General features: G+C 41.5%; 2 protein-coding genes across 3 annotated transcripts in view; one reads left to right on the forward strand and one right to left on the reverse strand.

Annotated features, from left to right (window-relative positions):
- The window catches only part of cox11 (cytochrome c oxidase assembly homolog 11 (yeast)), a 39,187-nt gene extending 38,507 nt beyond the window's left edge, over positions 1-680 (reverse strand). Inside the window, exon 1 of the mRNA XM_078211491.1 lies at positions 576-680. The gene's annotated coding sequence lies outside the window, so the exon portion shown is untranslated. The remainder of the gene's footprint in view (positions 1-575) is intronic.
- Positions 394-22,085, forward strand: part of LOC144492897 (MORC family CW-type zinc finger protein 4) — a 128,900-nt gene continuing 107,208 nt past the window's right edge. For both annotated transcript variants that reach the window (XM_078211486.1, XM_078211487.1), the window contains exons 1-2: positions 394-642; positions 753-825. In XM_078211486.1, coding sequence (XP_078067612.1) covers positions 604-642; positions 753-825 — 112 coding nt within the window. In that variant the 5' untranslated portion in view covers positions 394-603. The remainder of the gene's footprint in view (positions 643-752; positions 826-22,085) is intronic.

The raw sequence follows: 22,085 nt of genomic DNA on the forward strand, positions 1-22,085 counted from the left end.
TACTTTTAATGACTGCCGCCCAACAGGAAGGTGAGCTCGCAATTCTTACTCCTGCTGTCACTGACATCACTGCGGTGCATCCGCTGCTCCCCACTCTCTTCCCAAAATATCCTGCTCCCTTCCCTGGGGGAGGAATAATAACAACAAAAACTGCTATTTCCAAAACATATCCTAAATTTCAAAGTTAGAAAGGTAGAATTGAATTTCAGAGAATGATTTTAAGTTAGTCGATGAAAATGCACTGTGCAGATGTTTGTACTACGTCCCTTCAGGAAGCAATGCGCTGTACGGAAGTTGACGGGAGATTCCATATTGTACGGCATCCTCGCTCCCGCACGCATCACGTTGTACGGCAGTTCCCCCCATCGAAAGGGAGGCGCCACATTGTACGGCATCCTTACTCCCCACATTACGTTGTACGGCAGTTCCCCCATTGATGGGAGACGCCCCATTTTACGCCCCCTCCCCCTCCCCCTCCTTCTCAGGAAGTATTTGGCCACCCCGCACATAACCCGTTGATGGAAGGTGCCATGTTGTACGGCATTCCACCGCCGTTGACAACGTTGCGCCCTCACCTGGGAAACGGAGAACTCTTGATCAAACATGGCGAGGCTGAGCGAGCATGGGATTCGCCTCAGTGCGGTAAGCTTGAAAGATAAGCCCGAAACAAACCGACCCCAGGCCACAATCCGGCGGAGCAGAGTTGCACATCTGCCGAGTTAACGCTGACGATGTTTTATTTTGCTCTTCAGATGAGCCCCACCTACTTACACACGAACTCGACCAGTCACACCTGGCCTTTCAGCGCAATCGCCGAGCTCATAGGTAAGGCTTGTCAGTCTAGTGTTATAAATGTCGTGTCATGGACGCTCTGCTTCTCTGTCACTGTAAAGGGAAATGGGCCGCCCTGAATTGTACATTTTAATTATTTAATTATGTCCAAAGTCTGGGCTGCAGGGACAACCAAACTGGCGGCGGGGGGGGCGGTGGTCTGGCTGACTGACTGGGCCAATGGGGCGGATGGTGCAGCCATCAGTGGGCGGGCTCATCCATCTCTGACTGACGTGTGGTTCGGCCAATCGGCGGGCTAAGGGAAAGGGGGCCGCAGGATGTTATTGGCTGAATTCTGATTGGCATGCGCGCGAGCCAATTGAATTTGAACGGCCGTTAACGCCCCCCCCACAAGGTGACGCCGCGAGGCAGATGCAGCGGGCGGCGATGGCTGAGGGGGCTGCCCGAGCAGCTGGTTCAGTTAGTGAGGCGGGGTCAGTTCGCTTGTGATTCGGGTGTGTGGGGGGTGGGGTGGGGTCGAATGGGGCCGTTAGTGTCACGGGAACGCATGTTGTTGTTGTGGTCACCTGACATCTCCCGAGCCCAAGCCCCTCCCCCCGCCCCTCTCGGCTAATCACAGAGCGCAACGGAATCACAACAAACACCGCGTGACAGTGAGAGCAAGCCCCACACTTCCGGGTTGCTTCAGCCTCAGCAGCACGCTGGCATTGGCCGCTTCTGGGGTGTTACCGGCAGTATTCCAACGGAGATCAGTGGAGCGATGTCCAAAGGGGGGGAGGGGGTAATTGCAGTGCAAAGTGTACTCCGGTTGCGCAATAGTTTTCTTCTCTAAGTTTATTTATTGGTGTCACAATTAAGATTACATTAACTCTGCGATGAAGTTGCTGTGAAAATCTCCCGGTGCTGAGGCAGCGATGCGAGCCACCGTGGCACCCCTGGAGTCACGTGTCTCATACTTTTTTATGGCATTCTTTCACTTCTGGCTCCCTTACAAGCAACCTCAATTGCACACCTTGCCTCGTCAACTTTCTCACCAGCTTAACCTCACCAATTTATTTCTGTGGGTGACACTGCTGCCTCACAGCACCAGGGACTTGGGTTAAATTTCCAGCCTGGGGCACTGTCTGTGCGGAGTCTGCATGTTCCCCCACGTCTGCGTGGGTTTCCTCTGGGTGCTCCGGTTTCCACCCACAGTCGGAAAGACATGCTGGTTAGGTGCATTGGCAACGCTAAATTCTCCCTCAGTGTTACTGAACAGGCGTTGGAGTGTGGTTTTAAGTTTCCTTTGTACTTTGATTTCTGTTCGGGCTGTTCCCCCTCCTTTTTGGGGAGCTGCCCCTTTTACTTTGTCCTGATTTAATCTGAGTTTGTTTACTTGGTTTGGTTTGACCTGAAGAGGACAAGGGGATTTTCACAGTAACTTCATTGCAATGTTAATGTAAGCCTACTTGTGACACTAATAAATAAACTTTTAAACTCTAGTTTTTTTTTGCAATTAGGTCAAAACATTTTGTTTACACCATCCCTTTATTGCTAGCAGAATGACCATTCAATCTGCCTCCCACACTAACAAGTCTATTCAGTATTGATTGTTACAAAGTATGGCACTGGAACTTGGAACAGGCTAACAGATTCAGGTTTATGATTCACACAAGCCTCCTCCCACCCATTTTCCTCTAATCCTATTATGGACTTTCAGTTTTCTGATCTTTGGCCTTCATTCAACCTATTAAAAAGATTTTGGTCCCATTGGCCCATCATTACTGTCCGTTCTGATCTTCAGACCACCATATATAAAATTGTCTTAAATGTTTTATCCCAGAAAATCTCTGCAAGATTGTCCTGCCCTGTGTTCTCTCCCATACCATTCAGACTAGACTCTCATTTGTTATGTGTCACTCCCTCCCTTTACCCATTGTTGCTGCTGACAGTGCTTGCAACAGCCTCAACTCTGTTCTTGAGCAACCTGTATTTTTCCAAACAACCTCCACTTCTCTTTTGAAGGAGAGCTGTATGCTGAACAGGAAAGTGCTGAGAAAATGACTGGGTTAAAAACTGCCTGCCCTTTGAACTTGGGGGGAAAGAGGTTTGGGGGGGGGATATTTTTTGGTGAATTAATCAATTTTGCTTTGTAGTGTGCTTTAGTTTTTGTTGAGATTGTTCTAGTGAAATTTTACATCTGTGGGGCAACATGTTAATTTGATCAATTGTAATAACAGGGAGATGGTGGTAATGTCACTGGACTGGTAATCCAGAGGCCTGGACTAATGCTGCGGGTTCAAATCACACTATGGCAGCTAAAAAAAAAACCATCCGGTCCTTTAAATCTGCCATCCCTTCCTGACTTTACTCTGTTCTGAAGCAGTCTAGCAAGGGTGATTAGGGGTGGGCAATAAGTGTTGGCCTTGACTGATGCTCACATTCCATGAGAGTTTTTAAAAAAATAATAAAATAATGTACCCTGAATACAAAGTGTAACAATTTTTTGAAGATTTGGTATAATTTGGATCTGAATTTCTGTTCACTATCACGTTATGCCTCTTCTAACCTTGGTCGTACCCAAATTCTGCTAATTCACTATGTTCATTCATGTATGTTTTGGCTGCCACATTGAGTCTATGTATTCTGTCTATCTTGTTATCTCTTTGGAGCTGCCTGACTCTTTATGTCTTCTCCCTTTCTGGGTCAAGCCACCATTCATTTTCCTCTTGGGCGTTTTGAACCCCAAATCTGACACAAACCCATCACTCTTTTCCTAATTTTTTATTTTTGAGTTTTTGTCCTTATTTCTTATGTTCCTGTTATCCTACCACTGTCCCAAGCTTGAATCTGCCTTGGATAATCCAGAGCTACCTCTGTACTTTTTATGACATTCTTTCACTTTTGCCTCCCTACAAGCAACCTCAATTGCCCACCTCTCTCATCAACTTTCCCACCAGTGCCTGTTTGAGGTTAACCTCACCAATCTATTTCCTGACCTGCTCACCTCAAATAACATTGTCCCTGTTGACTCTGCAAGACAACCAAATATCATTACCTCTATTTGCATAATATAATACAGTTTAGAATGAGACCATTTGGCTTAATGCCTCTGTGCAAGCTCTTTGAAAATGCCAACCGATTAGTCCCACTCTCCTACTTTTTCATCAATGAGATGCAGAACTTTTCTTTCATATATTTATTCAATTCTCTTTTGGAAGCTACTACTGAATCTGTTTCCACCACCCTGACAGACGGTGCTTTCCAGATCAACAACTCACTGTGATTTTTTGTAAAAACAAACCATGCTGCTTTTGCTCATAACCTTAAATCATGTTCTCTGCTTATTAACCCTCCAGCCAGTGGAATATTTTCTCCAAATTTCTCATTATTTAAAACTTTTTATTTAATCTCTTAGCCGCCTTGGCAGTAAGAACAATCCAAACTTCTTCGGTCTCGCCAATATAACTGAATTGTTCATCCCTAGTACCATTCTCATAAAGGTTTTTAAACCTTTGATATCCTTCCGATAGTGTGATGCCCAGAATTGGACACATTATTCCAGTTGAGGCTTAACCATTGATTTATGAAGGTTTCGTTTAGCCTTAATGTTTTGTTTTTGTATTCCATGACTCTTTTTACAAAGCCCATATTCTTTTAACAGCCTTTTCAACCTGTCCTGCACCTTCAGATATTTGTATTTGTGAACTCACAGGTCTCTGTTCCTGCACACCCTTTAACATTGTACTACTCAATCGATGTTGCCTGTCCTCATTCATGCTTTCAAAATGCAATACTCCTCACTTCTCTGCATTAAATTTAATCTGTTTCATCAGCCTCATTTTGTTATCCTAAAATTTGCGACTCTATTCATTTACTGAACTTCCAAGTTTTATGTCTTCTGCAAACTTCAAAATTTTGCCTTCTATAATCGAAGTCCAGGTCATGGTACACATTAAAACAACTCTGGCAGTTACATGGGTCCTTTGAGGCAAACCACTGTGTGATTCCCTCCAGTCCCTCAAACTGTTCACCACTTATCTCTATTTTTTGATTTTTAGTTACAATACCATTGCTCCTTCAATCCTATAGGCTTCGATTTTTATTTTTTAACAAGCCTATTATGTAGCAGTATTGAACTCCTGAAACCTGTGCACACAACTACACTACCTTCATCAGCCTTCTCAATGCTTCATCAAAGAACTCAATCTAGTTTGTCCAATACAATTTTCCTTTAATAATTTGGTGTTGACTCATTTGTTAATTAACCCATGCTCTTTGAAGTGAGAGTTTCATCCTGGGTTATGCTTTCTAGATGTCTGCGGTGCCAATTGGCTCAGAGTTAACCGGTTTATCCCTTTTTTTTTGTAACTCCCCTGAATATCTATTCAGTTGCAAACAAGGCCCTTGTCATCTATGGTCTTAGAATTGCATTGGCATCCTGGCTTTGGCTGAAACTTGCCTTATGGGTGACCATCTATCCAACTATACATTCAATCAACCATATGCACAAAACGGGTGACAGTGTGGTCCTCTACTGTACTGTATGTATACTGTCCAGACAATGAGACACTGGCCATACAATAGAGATGGGAGTGAATGAAATATAAAATACCTTCATAAGCTGGAAATTTAAAATGTAAATAGAAAATGCTGAGAAGATTTCACAAATGAGCTGGCATCTGTGGAGCTGATATAGAGACCCATGGACTGCATCGTAGCAGGCAAAATGATATAATTCTCTTGTATCTGGAGTGTGCTATACTGGTCCATGTCCCACGTGCCCAGAGATGCAAATAAACTGCATGCAAATTTTCAAGCTCTTGTTGGCAGTTTCAGAACTGAAGAAAATGTTAATCATTCAGGTTAGAGAAAGTATAGCATCTGTTCTCCCCTCTTCAATGACTTAACATGTGTAAGCAATCATAGAATCCTACAGTGCAGAAGGAGGCCATTCGGCCCATCGAGTCTGCACTGACCACAATCCCACCCAGACCCTATCACCAAAACCCCATGCATTTACCCTATCTAGTCCCCCTGATACTAAGGGTCTTGGTGGCCATCTTTAATGGCAGTAGCATTAGCAGCAGCCACTCTCTCAGAATATAGTGAACAAGTTAAAGGAGCCACAGGGTTCAATTTCAACAGGAATTTTCCCTCTGGATGATTCCTTCAGATTGTAATAGTCCTAACTGCAACTACCTTCCAGAGACCACCTAGTGCCACTTAATCCACTAACCACCTGTGGAGCTTGATTCAAGAAACAAAGACAAAAAAATTCAACGTCGTAACAGCTGAATTGAATACAAAGCACAATTATGTATTATTATCTTGTCCCCAGCAAAATGTTTTTTCTCTCTCATCTCAGTCAATTTCCCTGGTATGGCCCCCATCTTTGTTCTCCCAAAGGGTGCAAACTTGAGCTTGACTGACAACTAATTTAACATCCATTACCTGATTTGGCAGGACTGCATCATTCTCTACCAAATCAGCTCTCTACTCTGAGACTGATGTGGAGAGCAAATATAACCCTTCTCCGAAGTTACTTTCTCCATTACCAACTGTTTCCATAAACCCCTCTCCTCTTCCCCTTCTGTTACTATCTGCAACAAGTATGAAGACCTCATGGAATATTTTATAACTGAATTTTAAACCATGCCTTTTGCTGTTCCCCATGTCAAACTTCTCCCTTGGCTTCCCTCTTCTCCAGTCCTAATTCTTGATTTGATTTATTATTACTAGACAGTGAAAAGTATTGTTTCTTGGGCACTATACAGACAAAGCATACTGAATGTAGAGAAGGAAAGGAGAGGGTGCAGAATGTAGTGTTACAGTCAGAGCTAGCATTCAGAGAAAGATCAACTTAATATGAGGTAGGTCTATTCAAAAATCTTCCCTGATGGTAGCAGGGAAGAAAATGTTCTTGAGTTCGTTGGTACGTGATCTCAGACTTTTGTATCTTTTTCCTGATGGAAGATAGTATGTCCGTTGTGTGTGGGGTCCTTGATTATGCTGGCTGCTTTTCCGAGGCAGCGGGAAGTGTAGACAGAGTTAATGGATGGGAGGCTGGTTTGCGTGATGGATCGGGCTTCGTTCACGATCCTTTGTAGTTTCTTGTTGTCTTGGACAGAGCAGGAGCCATACCAAGCTGTGATACAACCAGAAAGAATACTTACTATGGTGCATCTGTAAAAGTTGGTGAGAATTGTAGCAGACATGCCAAATTTTCTTAGCCTCTTGAGAATGTAGAGGCATTGGTGGACTTTCTTAACTATAGCATCAGCGTGGAGGGACTTGATTCTCTCGTTCTCTCTTCTATCTTCCCTCATGCTATTTCTGAATTTATACTCTGCTCCATTGACCCCATTCCTACTAAACTTCTGACCAGCTAGCTTTTCTTTCTAGCCCTCACACATGCTGATGTTATGAAAGATTCTACTCCTTGGATCCCCTAAATATTCAAACAATTAGCATCACCTCTTCTCAAAAATCCCACTTTTGTCCCCTCCTCTTTGCAGATCACCACCCTATTACCCTTACCTTAATGGGTTCTTAAACATTATTATCTCCTTCCAAATTTGTGCCAACTGTTTGTCACTTTCATGTTTGAATCTCTAATCAAGTTTCACCCCTGCTACTGCATTGAATTGTCCCTAATAAATGTAAAACAAAATATGTTCATTGACTGGGGTGGCTTATGCTGCCTCATCTCAGCCTTTGGCACAGTCAGTCACCTTAACCTCCCCCAATATTTTCCTTCATTTGGCCTGCTCATTGGGTTAGCCGTGATTTGGTTCCATTCATACCTATCCAATTGTACTAACGTCTCCAGTAATGACTTGTCTTCCCACTCCCATCTCCTCTCACCATTAGCCTTGTATTTGGCCACATGCTATCGGACAAGCAGGTTAGCTTCCACATGTACGTTGATGATGCCCAGCTCTACCTCCGTGTGTTGCCAGATTGCTTGTCCATTAAATACGCCAAAGTTTCCTCCTGTTACACTTTTAGAATTCTGAATTGACTCCCAGTACCCCACTGTCTACAATGTAATATTTTCATCATAGTGTTTAATTGCCTTCATAGCTCTTTCCTTAATAACCTCATTTAGACCTACAACTACTCACTCCCAGATCTGTCAGTTCTTCAGACTTCAGTCTATTGTTCATTTCACCTATTATTGGTGGCTGTGCCATCAGCCATCTAGGCCACAGACTCTGGAATTTCCTGCCTAAATCTCTCTGCCTCACCACCAACCTTTCCTTCTTTGAGACATTCTCTAAAATTCACCTCTTTGATCGAACTTTTGTCGGCTATTCCAAAATCGTTTTCTTTGGTTCACCGTTCATTTTGACCTGGAACATTTTTGTACATTAAATGCTCCAGAAAAGTGCAACTTTTTAAAATCTTTCTCAAACTTAACTTTTCCACCAAACTTTAAGCCATCTCTCCTAATCTTCTTCCATAGGTCGCCGTGTGTTCCCATCATTCTTCTCACTCTTGCGACACTATGTCAAAGGCCCCAAAATAATCTAGGTTGTAATTGTTGACTGCTCCCAATTATCCTGGAACTGTTCAATTAAACTTTGATGTGGAGATGCCGGCGTTGGACTGGGGTAAACACAGTAAGAAGTTTAACAACACCAGGTTAAAGTCCAACAGGTTTATTTGGTAGCAAAAGCCACACAAGCTTTCGGAGCTGCAAGCCCCTTCTTCAGGTGAGTGGGAATTCTGTTCATAAACAGAGCATATAAAGACACAAACTCAATTTACATGAATAATGGTTGGAATGCGAATACTTACAACTAATCAAGTCTTTAAGAAACAAAACAATGTGAGTGGAGAGAGCATCAAGACAGGCTAAAAAGATGTGTCTTGTCTCCAGACAAGACAGCCAGTGAAACTCTGTGGGGGTTACAGATAGTGTGACATGAACCCAATATCCCGGTTGAGGCCGTCCTCGTGTGTGCGGAACGTGGCTAGCAGTTTCTGCTCAGCGACTCTGCGCATTCGGCCGCTGATATTCGGGTAAGCGTTCTCCAAGGCGGCCTTCGCGACACACGACGGCGCAGAGTCGCTGAGCAGAAACTGATAGCCACGTTCCGCACACACGAGGACGGCCTCAACCGGGATATTGGGTTCATGTCACACTATCTGTAACCCCCACAGAGTTTCACTGGCTGTCTTGTCTGGAGACAATACACATCTTTTTAGCCTGTCTTGATGCTCTCTCCACTCACATTGTTTTGTTTCTTAAAGACTTGATGAGTTGTAAGTATTCGCATTCCAACCATTATTCATGTAAATTGAGTTTATGTCTTTATATGCTCTGTTTGTGAACAGAATTCCCACTCACCTGAAGAAGGGGCTTGCAGCTCCGAAAGCTTGTGTGGCTTTTGCTACCAAATAAACCTGTTGGACTTTAACCTGGTGTTGTTAAATTTCTTACAATTAAACTTTAACAGCAACAATAACTTTCATTTATATAGCATTTCAATATAATAAAATGTCCTGAGGCACTTCACAGGATTGTCATCAAGTAGAACTTGATATTAAGCCACATAAGGAGATATGAGGACAGGTAACCAAAACTGATAGACTTTAGTGAACAAGTGAACATCTTAAAGGAGGAAAAAATGTAGCAAGGTTTAGGGAGTGAATTTCAGAATTTAAAGCCTAGATATTGAATACATCATTACCAATACTGAAACAAAGAAAATTCAGATGCACAAGAGACCAAATTTTGGAGGGGCCTAGAGATCTGTGAGAGTTGCAGGCTGTAGGAGGTTTTGGAGATGGAGAGGAATAGAAACATAGAAAGTAGGAACAGGAGTAGGCCATTTGGCCCTTTGAACCTGCCTGCTGCACCACCATTCATTATGATGGGTGATCATCCAACTCAATAGCCTGATCCCACCTTCCCCCCCCCCCATAATCTTTGATCCCCTTTGCCCAGGGGCTCCTTTTTAAAAGCATAGCGTTTTGGAGTCAACTGCTTTCTGTGGTAGCGAATTCCACAGGCTTACCATCCTCTGGGTGAAGAAATGTCTCCTCATCTCAGTCCCAAAAGGTATCCTTAGTCTATGACCCCTGATTCTGGACACCCCCACCATCAGGAACATCCTTCCTGCATTTACCCTGTCTAGTCTTTGTCAGAATTTTATAGATTTCTATGAGACACTCACTCATCTAAACTCCAGCGAATATAATCCTAACTGATTAAATCTCTCCTCCTGCCATTCCAGGAGTCAGCTGGTCAACCTTCACTTCACTCCCTCTATAACAAGAACATCCTTCCTTAGATAAGGAGATCAAAACTGCATGCAATATTTCCGGCATGGCTCACCAAAAGCCTATATTATTATATCAAAACATTCCTGATCCTATACTCAAATCCTCTTGTAATGAAGGCCAACATAACATTTTCTGCCTTTACCACCTGCTGCACCTGCATGTTTACTTTTAGCGACTGGTGTACGAGGACATCCAGGCTTGTTGCACGTTTCCCTCTCTTAATTTATAGCCATTTAGATCATCTGTTTTTGCTACCAAGATGGATAACCTCACATTTATCCACGTTATACTGCCTCTGTCATGCATTTGGCCATTCAGTCAGCTTGTCCAAATCACACTGAAGCATCTCTTAATCTTCCTCACAGCTCACCCTCCCACCCATCTTTATGTCATCTGCAATTTTGGAGATATTACATTTAGTTCCTTCATCTAAATCATTAGTATATATTATGAAAATCTGGGATCCCAGCACTGATCCCTGCGGTACCTCACTAGTCACTGCCTGCCATTTGGAAAATGACCTGTTTATTCCCACTCTGTTCCCTGTTTGCCAACTAGTTTTCTATCCATCTTAATACACTACCCCCAATCCCATGTGCTTTAATTTTACACACTAATCTCTTGTATTGGACTTTATTGAAAGCCTTCTGAAAGTCCAAATAAACCACATCCACTGGCTCCCCCTCATCAAATCTACTAGTTATATCCTCGACGAATTCCAGTAGATTTGTTGAGCATGATTTCTCTTTCATATATCCATGCTGACTCTGTTCGATTCTACCATTGTTTATCAAGTGCCCTGCTACTAATGGACTCCAGAATTTTCCCCACTACTGACATCAGGCTGGCTGGTCTATAATTCCCTGTTTTATCTCTATCTCTCTTTTTAAATAGTGGGGTTACATTAGCTACCATCCAATCTGTAGGAACTGTTCCAGCGTCTAAAGAATCTTGGAAGATGATCACCTACGCATCCACAATTTCTGGGGCCACTTCCTTATGTCATCTGGGATGTAGATGATCAGGCCCTGGGGGTTTATCGGCCTTTAACCCCATCAACTTCCCCAACAGCGTTTCTTTACTAACACTGATTTCCTTCAGTTCCTCCCTCTCACTAAACTTGTGCTCCTCAACATTTCTGCTATGTTATTTCTTAGAATCCCTACAGTGCAGAAGAGGCCATTGAGTCTGCACCAACTCTCTGACAGAGTATCTCACCCAAATCCTCTTCTCCACTCTATCCCTGTAACCCCACACATTTACCATGGCTAATCCATCTAACCGACACATCCTGGGATACAAAAGGGTTATTTAGTATGGCCAATCCAGCTAACCTGCACATTTTTGGATTGTGGGAGGAAACTGGAACACCTGGAGGGGAAACACAAAGATACAGGGAGAACATGCAAACTCCACACAGACAGTCACCCAAGGCTGAAATTGAACCCGGGTCCCTGGAGCTGTGAGGCAGCAGTGCTAACCACTGTGCTACAGTGCCACCCTTAATTATTTCTGTCTTCCTTTGTGAAGAGAGGTAAGGCCATGGAGGATTTTGAAACCAAAATGGCAATTTTAAAATTGAAGTGTTTGCCATTCCAAGCATCAGGGTAGTTCAGTGAGCACAAAGGTGATGTGACCTGAATTTGGTGTGAGTTAGGATATGGGCAGCAAGAAGTTGATTTATTTGATTTGTTATTGTCACATGTATTGGGATACAGTGAAATGTATTGTTTCTTGCATGCTATATAGACAAAAACATAACATTCATAGAAGGAAAGGATAGCATGCAGAATATAGTGTTGCAGTCATAGCTAGGGTGTGGAGAAAGATTAACTTAATATAAGGTAGCTCCATTCAAAAGTCTGATGGCAGCAGGGAGAAAGTCTAGAGAAGGTTTAACATGGGGTAGGGGACAAGCCAAGAAAGCATTTGAATAGTTACTTATTTGAGAAGTACTCCCAACGTGTATAGACAACATTTCTTACATTTGTGAGCACACAGCTAACCCTTCAACACCTCAAAATGGAAATAGGAAGAGCACCTCTGAATCCACTGACCTACATCCTGTAACACTTGAGTGCACGTTGACCACAAACCATGCAACACTTTACTGAATACTAATCTTAAGTATAATATGGCACAATGCAGGAACAAGGCGTTGTACTAATACTTGTGTACAGGTTGGAGTTGTAAGGTTGTACTTGTAGCATACAAATTCGTGAAACTTAACATAAACAATGCTGCAATGTAGATCCTATTATTTCCTTGTCTCTTTTTGGAATACATACATATATAGGAACATACAAATTCGGAGCAGGAGTAGGCCACTCGGCCCTTCAAGCCTGCTCCATCATTCAATACTAGTTCCTGAACTTCCTAACCCACACACCGCAATCAGTAAGGATAGGCAGCAACACTTCCTCCACGATCATCCTCAACACCGATGCCCCACAAGGCTGTGTCCTCAGCCCCTTACTATATTCCTTATACACCTATGACTGTGTGGCCAAATTCTCCTCCAACTCTATTTTCAAGTTTGCTAATGACACCACTGTAGTGGGTTGGATCTCAAACAATGAAGAGACGGAGTGCAGGAAAGAGATGGAGAATCTGGTGAACTGGTGTGATGACAATCTCTCCCTCAATGTCAACAAAACGAAGGAGATAGTCATTGACATCAGGAAGCGTAGGGGAGAACGTGCTCCTGCCTACATCAATGGGGACAAAGTAGAAATGGTCGAGACCTTCAAGTTTTTAGATGTCCGAATCACCAACAATCTGTCCTGGTCCCTCCATGCTGACACTACAGTTAAGAAAGCCTACCAATGCCTCTACTTTCTCAGGAGGCTAAGGAAATTTGGCATGTTCACGACAACTTACACTAACTTTTATAGATGCACCATAGAAAGCATTCTTTCTGGTTGTATCACAGCTTGGTATGGCTCCTGCTCTGTCCATGACCCACAAGAAACTACAAAGGGTCGTGAACGAAGTCCAGTCTATCACTTAAACCAACCTCCCACCCATTGACACTGTCTACACTTCCCGCTGTCTTGGCAAAGCAACCAGCATAATCAAGGACCCCACACACCCCAGGACATACTGTCTTCACCTTCTTCCGTCAGGAAAAAGAAACAGAAGTCTGGGGATATGTACCAACCGACTCGAACAGCTTCTTCCCTGCTGCCATCAGACTTTTGAATAGACCTACCTTGCGTTAAGTTGATTTTTTTTCTACACCCTAACTATGACTAATGCTACGTTCTGCGCACTCTTCTTTCCTTCTCTATGTACAGTATGCTTTATCTGTATAGCGCACCAGCAACAATACTTTTCACTGTATACTAATACATGTGACAGTAATAAATCAAATTAAATCAATAAGATCACGGCTGAATTGATTGTAACTTCAACCCCACATTCCTGTCTACCCCCTGAGAACCTTGTTAATCAAGAATCTATCTAGCTCAGCCTTAAAAATATTTAAAGACTCTGCTTCCTCTGCCTTTTGAGGGAGAGAGTTCCAGACGACTCACGACTGTGAGAAAGAAAATTTCTCCTCATCCGTCTTAAGTGAACAACCCCTTGTTTTTAAACAGTGACCCCTCGAGTATAGGTTCACCAGCAGAAGGAAACATCCCCTCCACGTCCACCACCCCCCAACAAACTGTATTACAAAGATTACTATCCTTGGAACTAAGTCTTGTTTGTCTATGAGTTCTCCAGTTTTTCATGAGGAATAACAGGTAGGTTACAAGAAAGTAATTGTTTTCTTGTAAATTTTCTTAAATTATGAGAGGGTGGGGTGGGCGGTTCATGAACTGTAATACTGAAGCAGTTGTGTTTTTTTTTTGTGTGCTGAGCTGAAATAATGGGACATTCTCCATGCCGCGATTGTATTTTCCTACCAATGAATATCAGTTGATCTCGTGAATTTTATCACAGTATTATAATTTAATACTAAACAGGAGATACTTTTCATATCAATGAATACAATACTTCCTTTGACAACTTTATGAGAATGAATTTGCACAGCATAAGCAGTATTTTTGAGGTCATACAGAATTATTTTAGAAAAGTAAAAAGACAAAAGTTAAGACTGCTCTTCCATGCGGTGGCTTTGGAGCTGATGAACCAACCTGTTAAATAGTAGCAGGTACAGGGCTGCAAAGGCAGCAGACCGAATGGATTACAAAGTAACTAAAAGCCTCAAGTGATTACCCAAGTAAGTCAAGTTACAAGGCAGGTTGAGATCATTTAATCTTTGGAATTAATTGAGTTGTGCTTAGACTAGATTTCAATGCATACTGAATGGAACAATTATTATGGCTGCATCAGAGTTCACCTAATGACTCTACTCAGCAATTATATTATGAAAACTGACTGTTAACCCACTTTTTCTAATTAAATCTTTGTTCAATAATTCAAGTCTATAGATCCAGCTTATCTCACGGTGCCTTTGTTGTACTTAAGTATCAGGCTTTCTATTACTGGAATCATGATTCTATCTTGGCTAAGGCCAAAACATGATGCTCAATTATTTTAAAAGCATCAATTTGTAATGCACTTGACTACTTGGCCTTTTATAATTGGAGTTATATGCATAACAATTTAGGGCTTTTTCTTAACTTACAACTCCTTATACATGTTGCTGTTTTAGCAGGCCTATATTTGCTGTAACTTATCAATTCACTGTGATCCTTATCATGCTACGTGTTTCTGAAAATGCCAGGTAATCAGTTAGGGGATTTGTCGCCAGGTTAGAGAATGTAGTCAATTACTTACTGCATGGTTGCAGCTTAAGAAGACTTGAAATGCAATTGCAAATCTAGACTGTCATCTAATTTGTGAACTATTACAAGGAAATATTAAATGTTAATGAGAAAGGAAAGTAAAAAATCCCAGCCTTTTTATTAAAAATAATTAGCCTTTAGAGAATGTTGATTTTATTTTTTTTAACTTCAATTTTGATGGTTAACCACATTTTTAATGTTAACCACTTGCCAGGCATTTCATGACGCACTATTGAGGAAAAAAGCAGGGCTTCAGTTCCAGATTGATCTAAGCTATTCTGGAGGGATCTCTGGGTTCACCCAGTTCTGGAGCCAGTCTAAACCCTTTCTCTTTTTGAAGTAGCTATTCCAAGACATAAAGTGGTGTCGTTGGAATGATATAGCGGCAACAGAGACCCGTCCCTCCCTCAAGAATCTCCATTCTGACCAAAATTTGACATTCCTGTGAATGTCAAATGAACTGATGGATTCTACAGTTTTCTTTACAGGACAGGAGAATCTCTCAACTTTTACTTTAAATCATCTTGATGTTCTCCAGCTATATGATTACTAATAATAAAGGTAAAAATGGCAGCTTTTCTGCTTGATCAATGACAATTCAAATACTTTATCCAGTGATGATTGTTTCACGCAGACCTGGTACAGCTGTAGGTTTGATTTCTGAGTTAGCTGTGAACCTGCAGTTGGGGAGAAACTGAGAACCAGGATATTCCCTCCTAATTGTTATCCAATGCAAAAGTGATTCCCTGCAAACTTTAGGTGTACGTAGAACTAGGAGCTCACCGTTGAACTCCTCAAACCTGCTCCACCATTCAAATAGGTTTTGATTAATCTGAGCCTCAATTCTTGTCTATCTGCTTTAAAGCTGTATGATTTGCTATCCTTAGCTAACCAGAAATTATTGACTGCAGTCATGAAAGTTCCCATTGATGTGTTCGAGTTCTCTTGGGTAACAGCAATCTAAAGGCACTCAGTCAACTCCGTACACAAACAGCGCTGGACACCATGCATCCAATGCAAGGTCTTTAATTACTTGTGCACAAGGAGAACCCTCCACGGCCAACACGGGATGACCAGAGCAGTTCTGAGGTTACAGAGAAACAGCTCAGCAGTTATAGTCAATTACAGCAAATCAGGAACAAGAGATTTTTCACATCTTTCATTGAGATACATATTTGCCAATTAAATCCTGGCCTTTCGCCCTTTCTCATTCGATAAAAAATTGACTTCTGCTAATCCTTCATTTGCATAGCAAACCTCATATCTTGCTTTTGGTATTTGTTATGGAAGAAAATCTGGTCTTGTTCACCCTCTGGTGAAGGCCGAAAAAAGAAAATGTTATGGGGGCTTGTGAAGAAATAATAGAGACTGACTCCTTTTGAAGGTCAGTAAGCTGATAAACATTTTCCACTACTGTACAGAGAAAGCAAGAATTTTTAAATTTGAACACTTTAACTTCCGCACAGTTTAACTTCCAAACTATGAAACTTCAATCTGAATTTTTTAACTTCCACAGATGCAGTGCCTACAATCTTTTGCAAGAAAAATTCCAGAGCTCTGCTACCCTTTGTGTGAAAATGCTTCATGATTTCCCTCCCAAGTTGCCAAAATTATATCTTTTCATTTTTGATTCTCTCACCAGAGGAAACAGTCTGTATCTATTCTATTGAATTCTGTTAACGTTTTAAATGACACGGTCATGTCATGTGGTATCCCAAAATTTCAAAATATCAACTTTTAGACACACATGCTGGAGCTTACATTGAGTATATTCTTTCCAGATTTTACCATGTGTTGTGATATACATTGTTGTTTTGATACGCCGACTGAAGTACAGTTGTGAGTGGTGTGACATTTTGAATATCCATTTATACATGTCTATGATAGTATAGTTCCTGAATCAATCATGTCACTCCTCATTGTTTATTAGTTCAAAATGAGGATGGAATCAAGCTTGATATGGTGATCCTATAGTGCATTTGCTTACTAATAATTACTGTGTTTACACATGAGTGTGCACCTGGATTAGGTAACTGTTGTAGTGACTGAAGACATGCCTTTGATCGAAGCCTAGAATTTCCAAGGTATTGCTCAGTAAATGCAAATCTTCTGTCAGTCAAGGGGAACTCCAAATGAGATTTATGACTCTGGAGTCATGCTGTTTGCACATTGGATGATACTGCAGCTTGATAATTATTCACTAGTGTTTTTTTGCAACATATTGTGTTACAGTTTTATATGGGATTCAGTTCTGTTGCTTTTGCAGCAGCAATGACTGTTGGCAGTCACCAAAGCAAAGAATCAAAATTCAATTTTTACAGATTTATTGATTTAGTTGATGATTGGGAAGCAATATTCAGGACATTTTCTCAGTAATTTCAGTACAGTTTTAATTAGATGATGAAACTTTGATGGTAATTTGAAAACCAGATAACAAATATCCAAGATTTGCTTGCATTTTAAAAGTACAGCTGTGCTTATGTGCAGATTATTCTGTTTTTGCACTTTTGTGCACACAAACGGTCTGCTTGCACTTGCGTGAACAAAGCATTTTTCAAAATGTTGCACCCATATAATTTTAAATGGGGTAGAAGATCTTTTTGAATTTCATAGAATCCTACAGTGCAGAAGGGGGCCGTTTGGCCCTTTGAGGCTACACCAACAACAATCCCACTGAGCCTTTTGGCTCCGATCAAGTGTAGTATCAACATGCTGCATTTGTTTGATGTCATGAGGTTACACTAAGGCTTCATTTGAAGCAATTTTTTAAAGCGGCATCTCAGCCTTTTGGCTAAGATGCAAATGAGATCAAGCTTTGGAGAAGGTGCAATGCCTGCTCCAATCAGCTTGGATCAAGCCCAAGACATTAAGTGAGAGCCCTGTCTTGTCAGCTTAGATCTGGAATGTCTCACTTGCTGAGACTCTGAATTGGACTTTGATTGGATTGAATTGGATATATAAACAAAAAAAAAATCCCACTCAGGCCCTACCCCTGTAACCCCACATATTTACCCTGCTAATCCCCCTGACAAGGGGTAACTTAGCATTGTCAATCCACCTAACCTGCACATCTTTAGATTGGTGCACCCGGAGGAAACGCACGCAGACACAGGGAAAATGTCCAAACTCAATTGAGTATCTGCTATCCTTACCTGGTCTGGCCTACATGCGACTCCAGAACCACAGCAATGAGATTGACTCTCAACTGGCCTAGCAAGCTGCTCAGTTTCAAGGGCAACTAGGGATGGGCAATAAATGCTGACCAGCCAGCGACACCCATGTCCCACAAATGAATATAAAAAGGGTTTGGTTAATTTGTACTGCTACTAAAATCAACTTTGTTCAAAAATGGAATGTCCTTACTATGTTGGGTTGTGGGTTTTAACAAAAAGAGAAAATTGTTGTTTGAATACGTAGATTCAAACTAACAACGAAGTTTATTTAAGTGACTTTCTCTGCACTGCACAGAGTACAAACGGAAAGATTGAGTGTAAAACAGCAGCCTCTGCAAACATCTTAATCATGTGATCAGCTCTTAAAGGAACCATGTTACTTACTATAGGATCACCATATCACGCTTGATTCCATCCTCATTTTGAACTAATAAACAATGAGGAGTGACATGATTGATTCAGGAACTATACTATCATACACATGTATAAACGGATATTCAAAATGTCACACCACTCACGACTGTACTTCAGTCGGCGTATCAAAACAACAATGTATAGCATTATTGACCCTAATAATCACATTTTAATTTGATGTTTTTAAGTTTCCTTTGTACTTTGATTTCTGTTCGGGCTGTTCCCCCTCCTTTTTGGGGAGCTGCCCCTTATACTTTGTCCTGATTTAATCTGAGTTTGTTTACTTGGTTTGGTTTGACCTAAAAAGAGGACAACACATGGTAAAATCTGGAAAGAATATACTCAATGTAAGCTCCAGCATTTGAAATTTTGGGATACTACATGACATGGCAGTGTCATTTAAAATGATAACAGAATTCAATTCTGGTGAGAGAATCAAAAATGAAAAGATATAATTTTGGCAACTTGGGAGGGAAATCATGAAAGGAACCTTTAAGTAAATAACATCCCTCCCCCTTTACTTCTGTGGTTATGACTAACATTTACTACAAAGTTATACATAAGATCAGTAATACTCTAGACACAGTACAATGCATCATTAATCATTATACACAGTAAGAAAGTTGATCAGGAGGATGTCTATTCCTCTTTGGTTGTATATAACGCTCTGGAATTTGGCTGTTTTTGACCCAAGAAGGATGATTGGAACTTCAGTAGACACTTCTTCTCTTCAAGCTAATTCTGTATCATTCTCATTCCGTATAGTAGCAGAGACACAATCATCAGATTCAACTAAGTTTTTATGAATAGTATTCACAGCACACAATAATCACCCACCTTGGAAGGTCAATTCAAGCTTTCTTGACATGTATGGCTTTAGGTCAGGATGCGTTCCAGATATCATTCCTTTCAATACTATATCCATCACATACCCCATCAAGAGATCATTTCTGGCATGATTCTGGACATGAGATGTTGTCACAAGCAAATAGTCTATGAGTGAAAAATAAAGAATATTAGCAAAACTAGCTGGTGGTATCTGTTCAATAGGTAAAGGTAAGCATGATAATGCATTAGCATGGCACTCTGATTGACGACACTTTATATCATAAGAGTGTGCAGACAAGATCATTGATCATCTTTGCAGTTAGCTGGCAGCTAACAACAGTATAATATCTTTATACCACCCAAAAATAGTAGTTCAGGGTTGATGATTAGTCAATAATGTAAAATGACGACCATATAAAAAATGATGAAACCTTCTTACACCAAAGATTATACCCGATGCTTCTTTTTCTAGCTGAGCATAGTTAGATTCAGCACTAGTCAGAGTGCGCAAAGCAAAAGCTATTTTTCATTCTCCCGCAAAGGCACAATATGTGAAACAACTGTTCCTATTCCATAAAGTGAGGCATCGCAAGAAAGCAGTAATGGTAGCTTCAGATTAAAATTAACCAGTATGTCAGACTTCTGCAAAGCATCTTTGTCACCCTGGTATGCTTTCTTGCATTCTGTTGTCCAGTCCCATGACTATTTCACACACAGTAAATTATGGAATGGCTTCAATAATGTAGTTAAGTTAGGAAGATTGCTATAATCATTTACTAATCCCAGAAAATATACCAATTCCTTCACATTCATCGGATGTGGTGCATTTAAAATAGCTTCCATCTTTTTTAGGTGTTTCATGTGACCTTTAGTAGCAATAATGTGACCCAAAAATTGGAATGACCTCTGGAAAAAGTCACACTTTTCTTGATACGCAGACCATGTACTTGAAGACGTTCCAAAGTTGCTTCTAAATTATTCAAGTGCTCTTGTTCACTGGACCTTGTAATTAGAATATCATCAAGGTAACATTGTACACCAAAGAGACCATTTAAAATCTGATCCATTGATCTTTTAAAGAGGGCTGGTACGGATAAGTTAAGTTTAAGTTTATTTGTCAGCGTCACAAGTAGGCTTACATTATGGAGAGGCATGGACATGTTTGTCCTCTCAACACTGCGTTGACTATGATGTAATCTTTTAATGGCACAGTCTCTACCGTGTATGTCCTTAGGATAACATCAGCTGGTTTTAAAGGACGATGCTTCAGCTTTTGCTGGTATTTGGTCTCGGGAATTAATGATACAGCTGCACCAGTATCAATTCCATCCTAATATGTTGTCCACTTAACTTCAGAATCACCCAGAATCTATGTGATTCACCCTGTATGGATATGATGTTCGTTGGAGCTCTTCATTATATATTTTTCAGAGTCATAATTCTTTTCTTCCATGTTGTAAATTCCTTTTGTAGAATGTAATTTGTTGTTCTTGTAGGTACTCAGATTCTTCTTCTGAATATTCTTCTCAGGGGAAGCTTGTCTAGCCCAACGAGGTTTTGAAATGCAACCCATTTTACATAATTCTTGTGTTGACTATCTTTGCTCCAGCATTTGCTTGCTGAATACCCATTTTGGCACATTTATGACATGCTTGTTGCTATTTTGACTTCTTATGGGCAGTTCCCAGCTTGTGGATCTTCATTCCTGCACCAAATTGTGATGCCTCTTTGGCAGTCAGTTCCATCGACTCTGTGATTTCTACAACTGTTTTTAAAGTCAAAGCATGTTCAGTAAGCAATCTTCTTTTGGTGACCACAAACTAGACTGTTCTTTAAGTGTATCTGCTAATGATTCACCAAGCTCACAATAGCATGCCAACCATTTTTAAATTGCCACAAACTGTGCAATGCTTTCGCCTTCTACTTGATTACGTCGGTGGAATCTGAATTGTTCCACGACGATCAAGGCTTTGGAGATTAATGCTCTTCAAGGTTACATAGAATCCCTACGTGCAGAAAGAGGCCATTTGGCCCATCGAATCTGCACCGACCACAAGCCCACCCAGACCCTAGCCAAGTAATCCAACATAGTTACCCTCCTAATCCCCCTGGCACTGGGTCAATTTATCATGGCCAATCCGCCTAACCTGCACATCTTAGGAGTGTGGGAGGAAACTGGAGCACCCGGAGGAAACCCATGCAGACACGGGCAGAATGTGCAAACTCCACACAGACTGTGACCTGAGACAGGAATTGAACCTGGGTCCCTGGTGCTGTGAGGCAGCAGTGCTAACCCCTGTGCCACCATGCCGCCCCAAATCGTCGTACGTTTAGGTCCCTGGCTTTGCTGGATGAACAAAGTTCCAGAACAAATTGTAGGTTTTACTACTTGTTATACTGAGAAAAGCTGGTATGTACAACAGATTTTCAATTTTATTCGCTTGTACACGGCATTAGAAATGCTCTACATAAGAACTCCATTTGCCCTATTTTACCATTTTTGATTCGAAGTGCTGGGCGAACTTGAAACTGGGAGTGTTTCAGATGCGACTTTTAGACCCATTCTCAGGCGCCCCCATACGCACTCTGCCTGAAAAAATACCAGCGATTCCGAATCGCGCTGCACAAGTTTGTGGGCGGGGCTTAACACGCCTGAAACCCTGCAGCTCTGATTGGTGCCTTGAAATGCGCATGTGCAGAAAAAAAAGACAATGCTGCTTCCCTGCCACATCCCTCCCGGGCCGGATAATGCCTCCCCCTGGCCCCCACAGACATTGCCCCACCCACAACATTACTGACCCCCTTATCTCCC

This window comes from Mustelus asterias, chromosome 4 (genome assembly GCF_964213995.1).
Source record: "Mustelus asterias chromosome 4, sMusAst1.hap1.1, whole genome shotgun sequence".
Classification (NCBI taxonomy): Eukaryota; Metazoa; Chordata; class Chondrichthyes; order Carcharhiniformes; family Triakidae; genus Mustelus; species Mustelus asterias.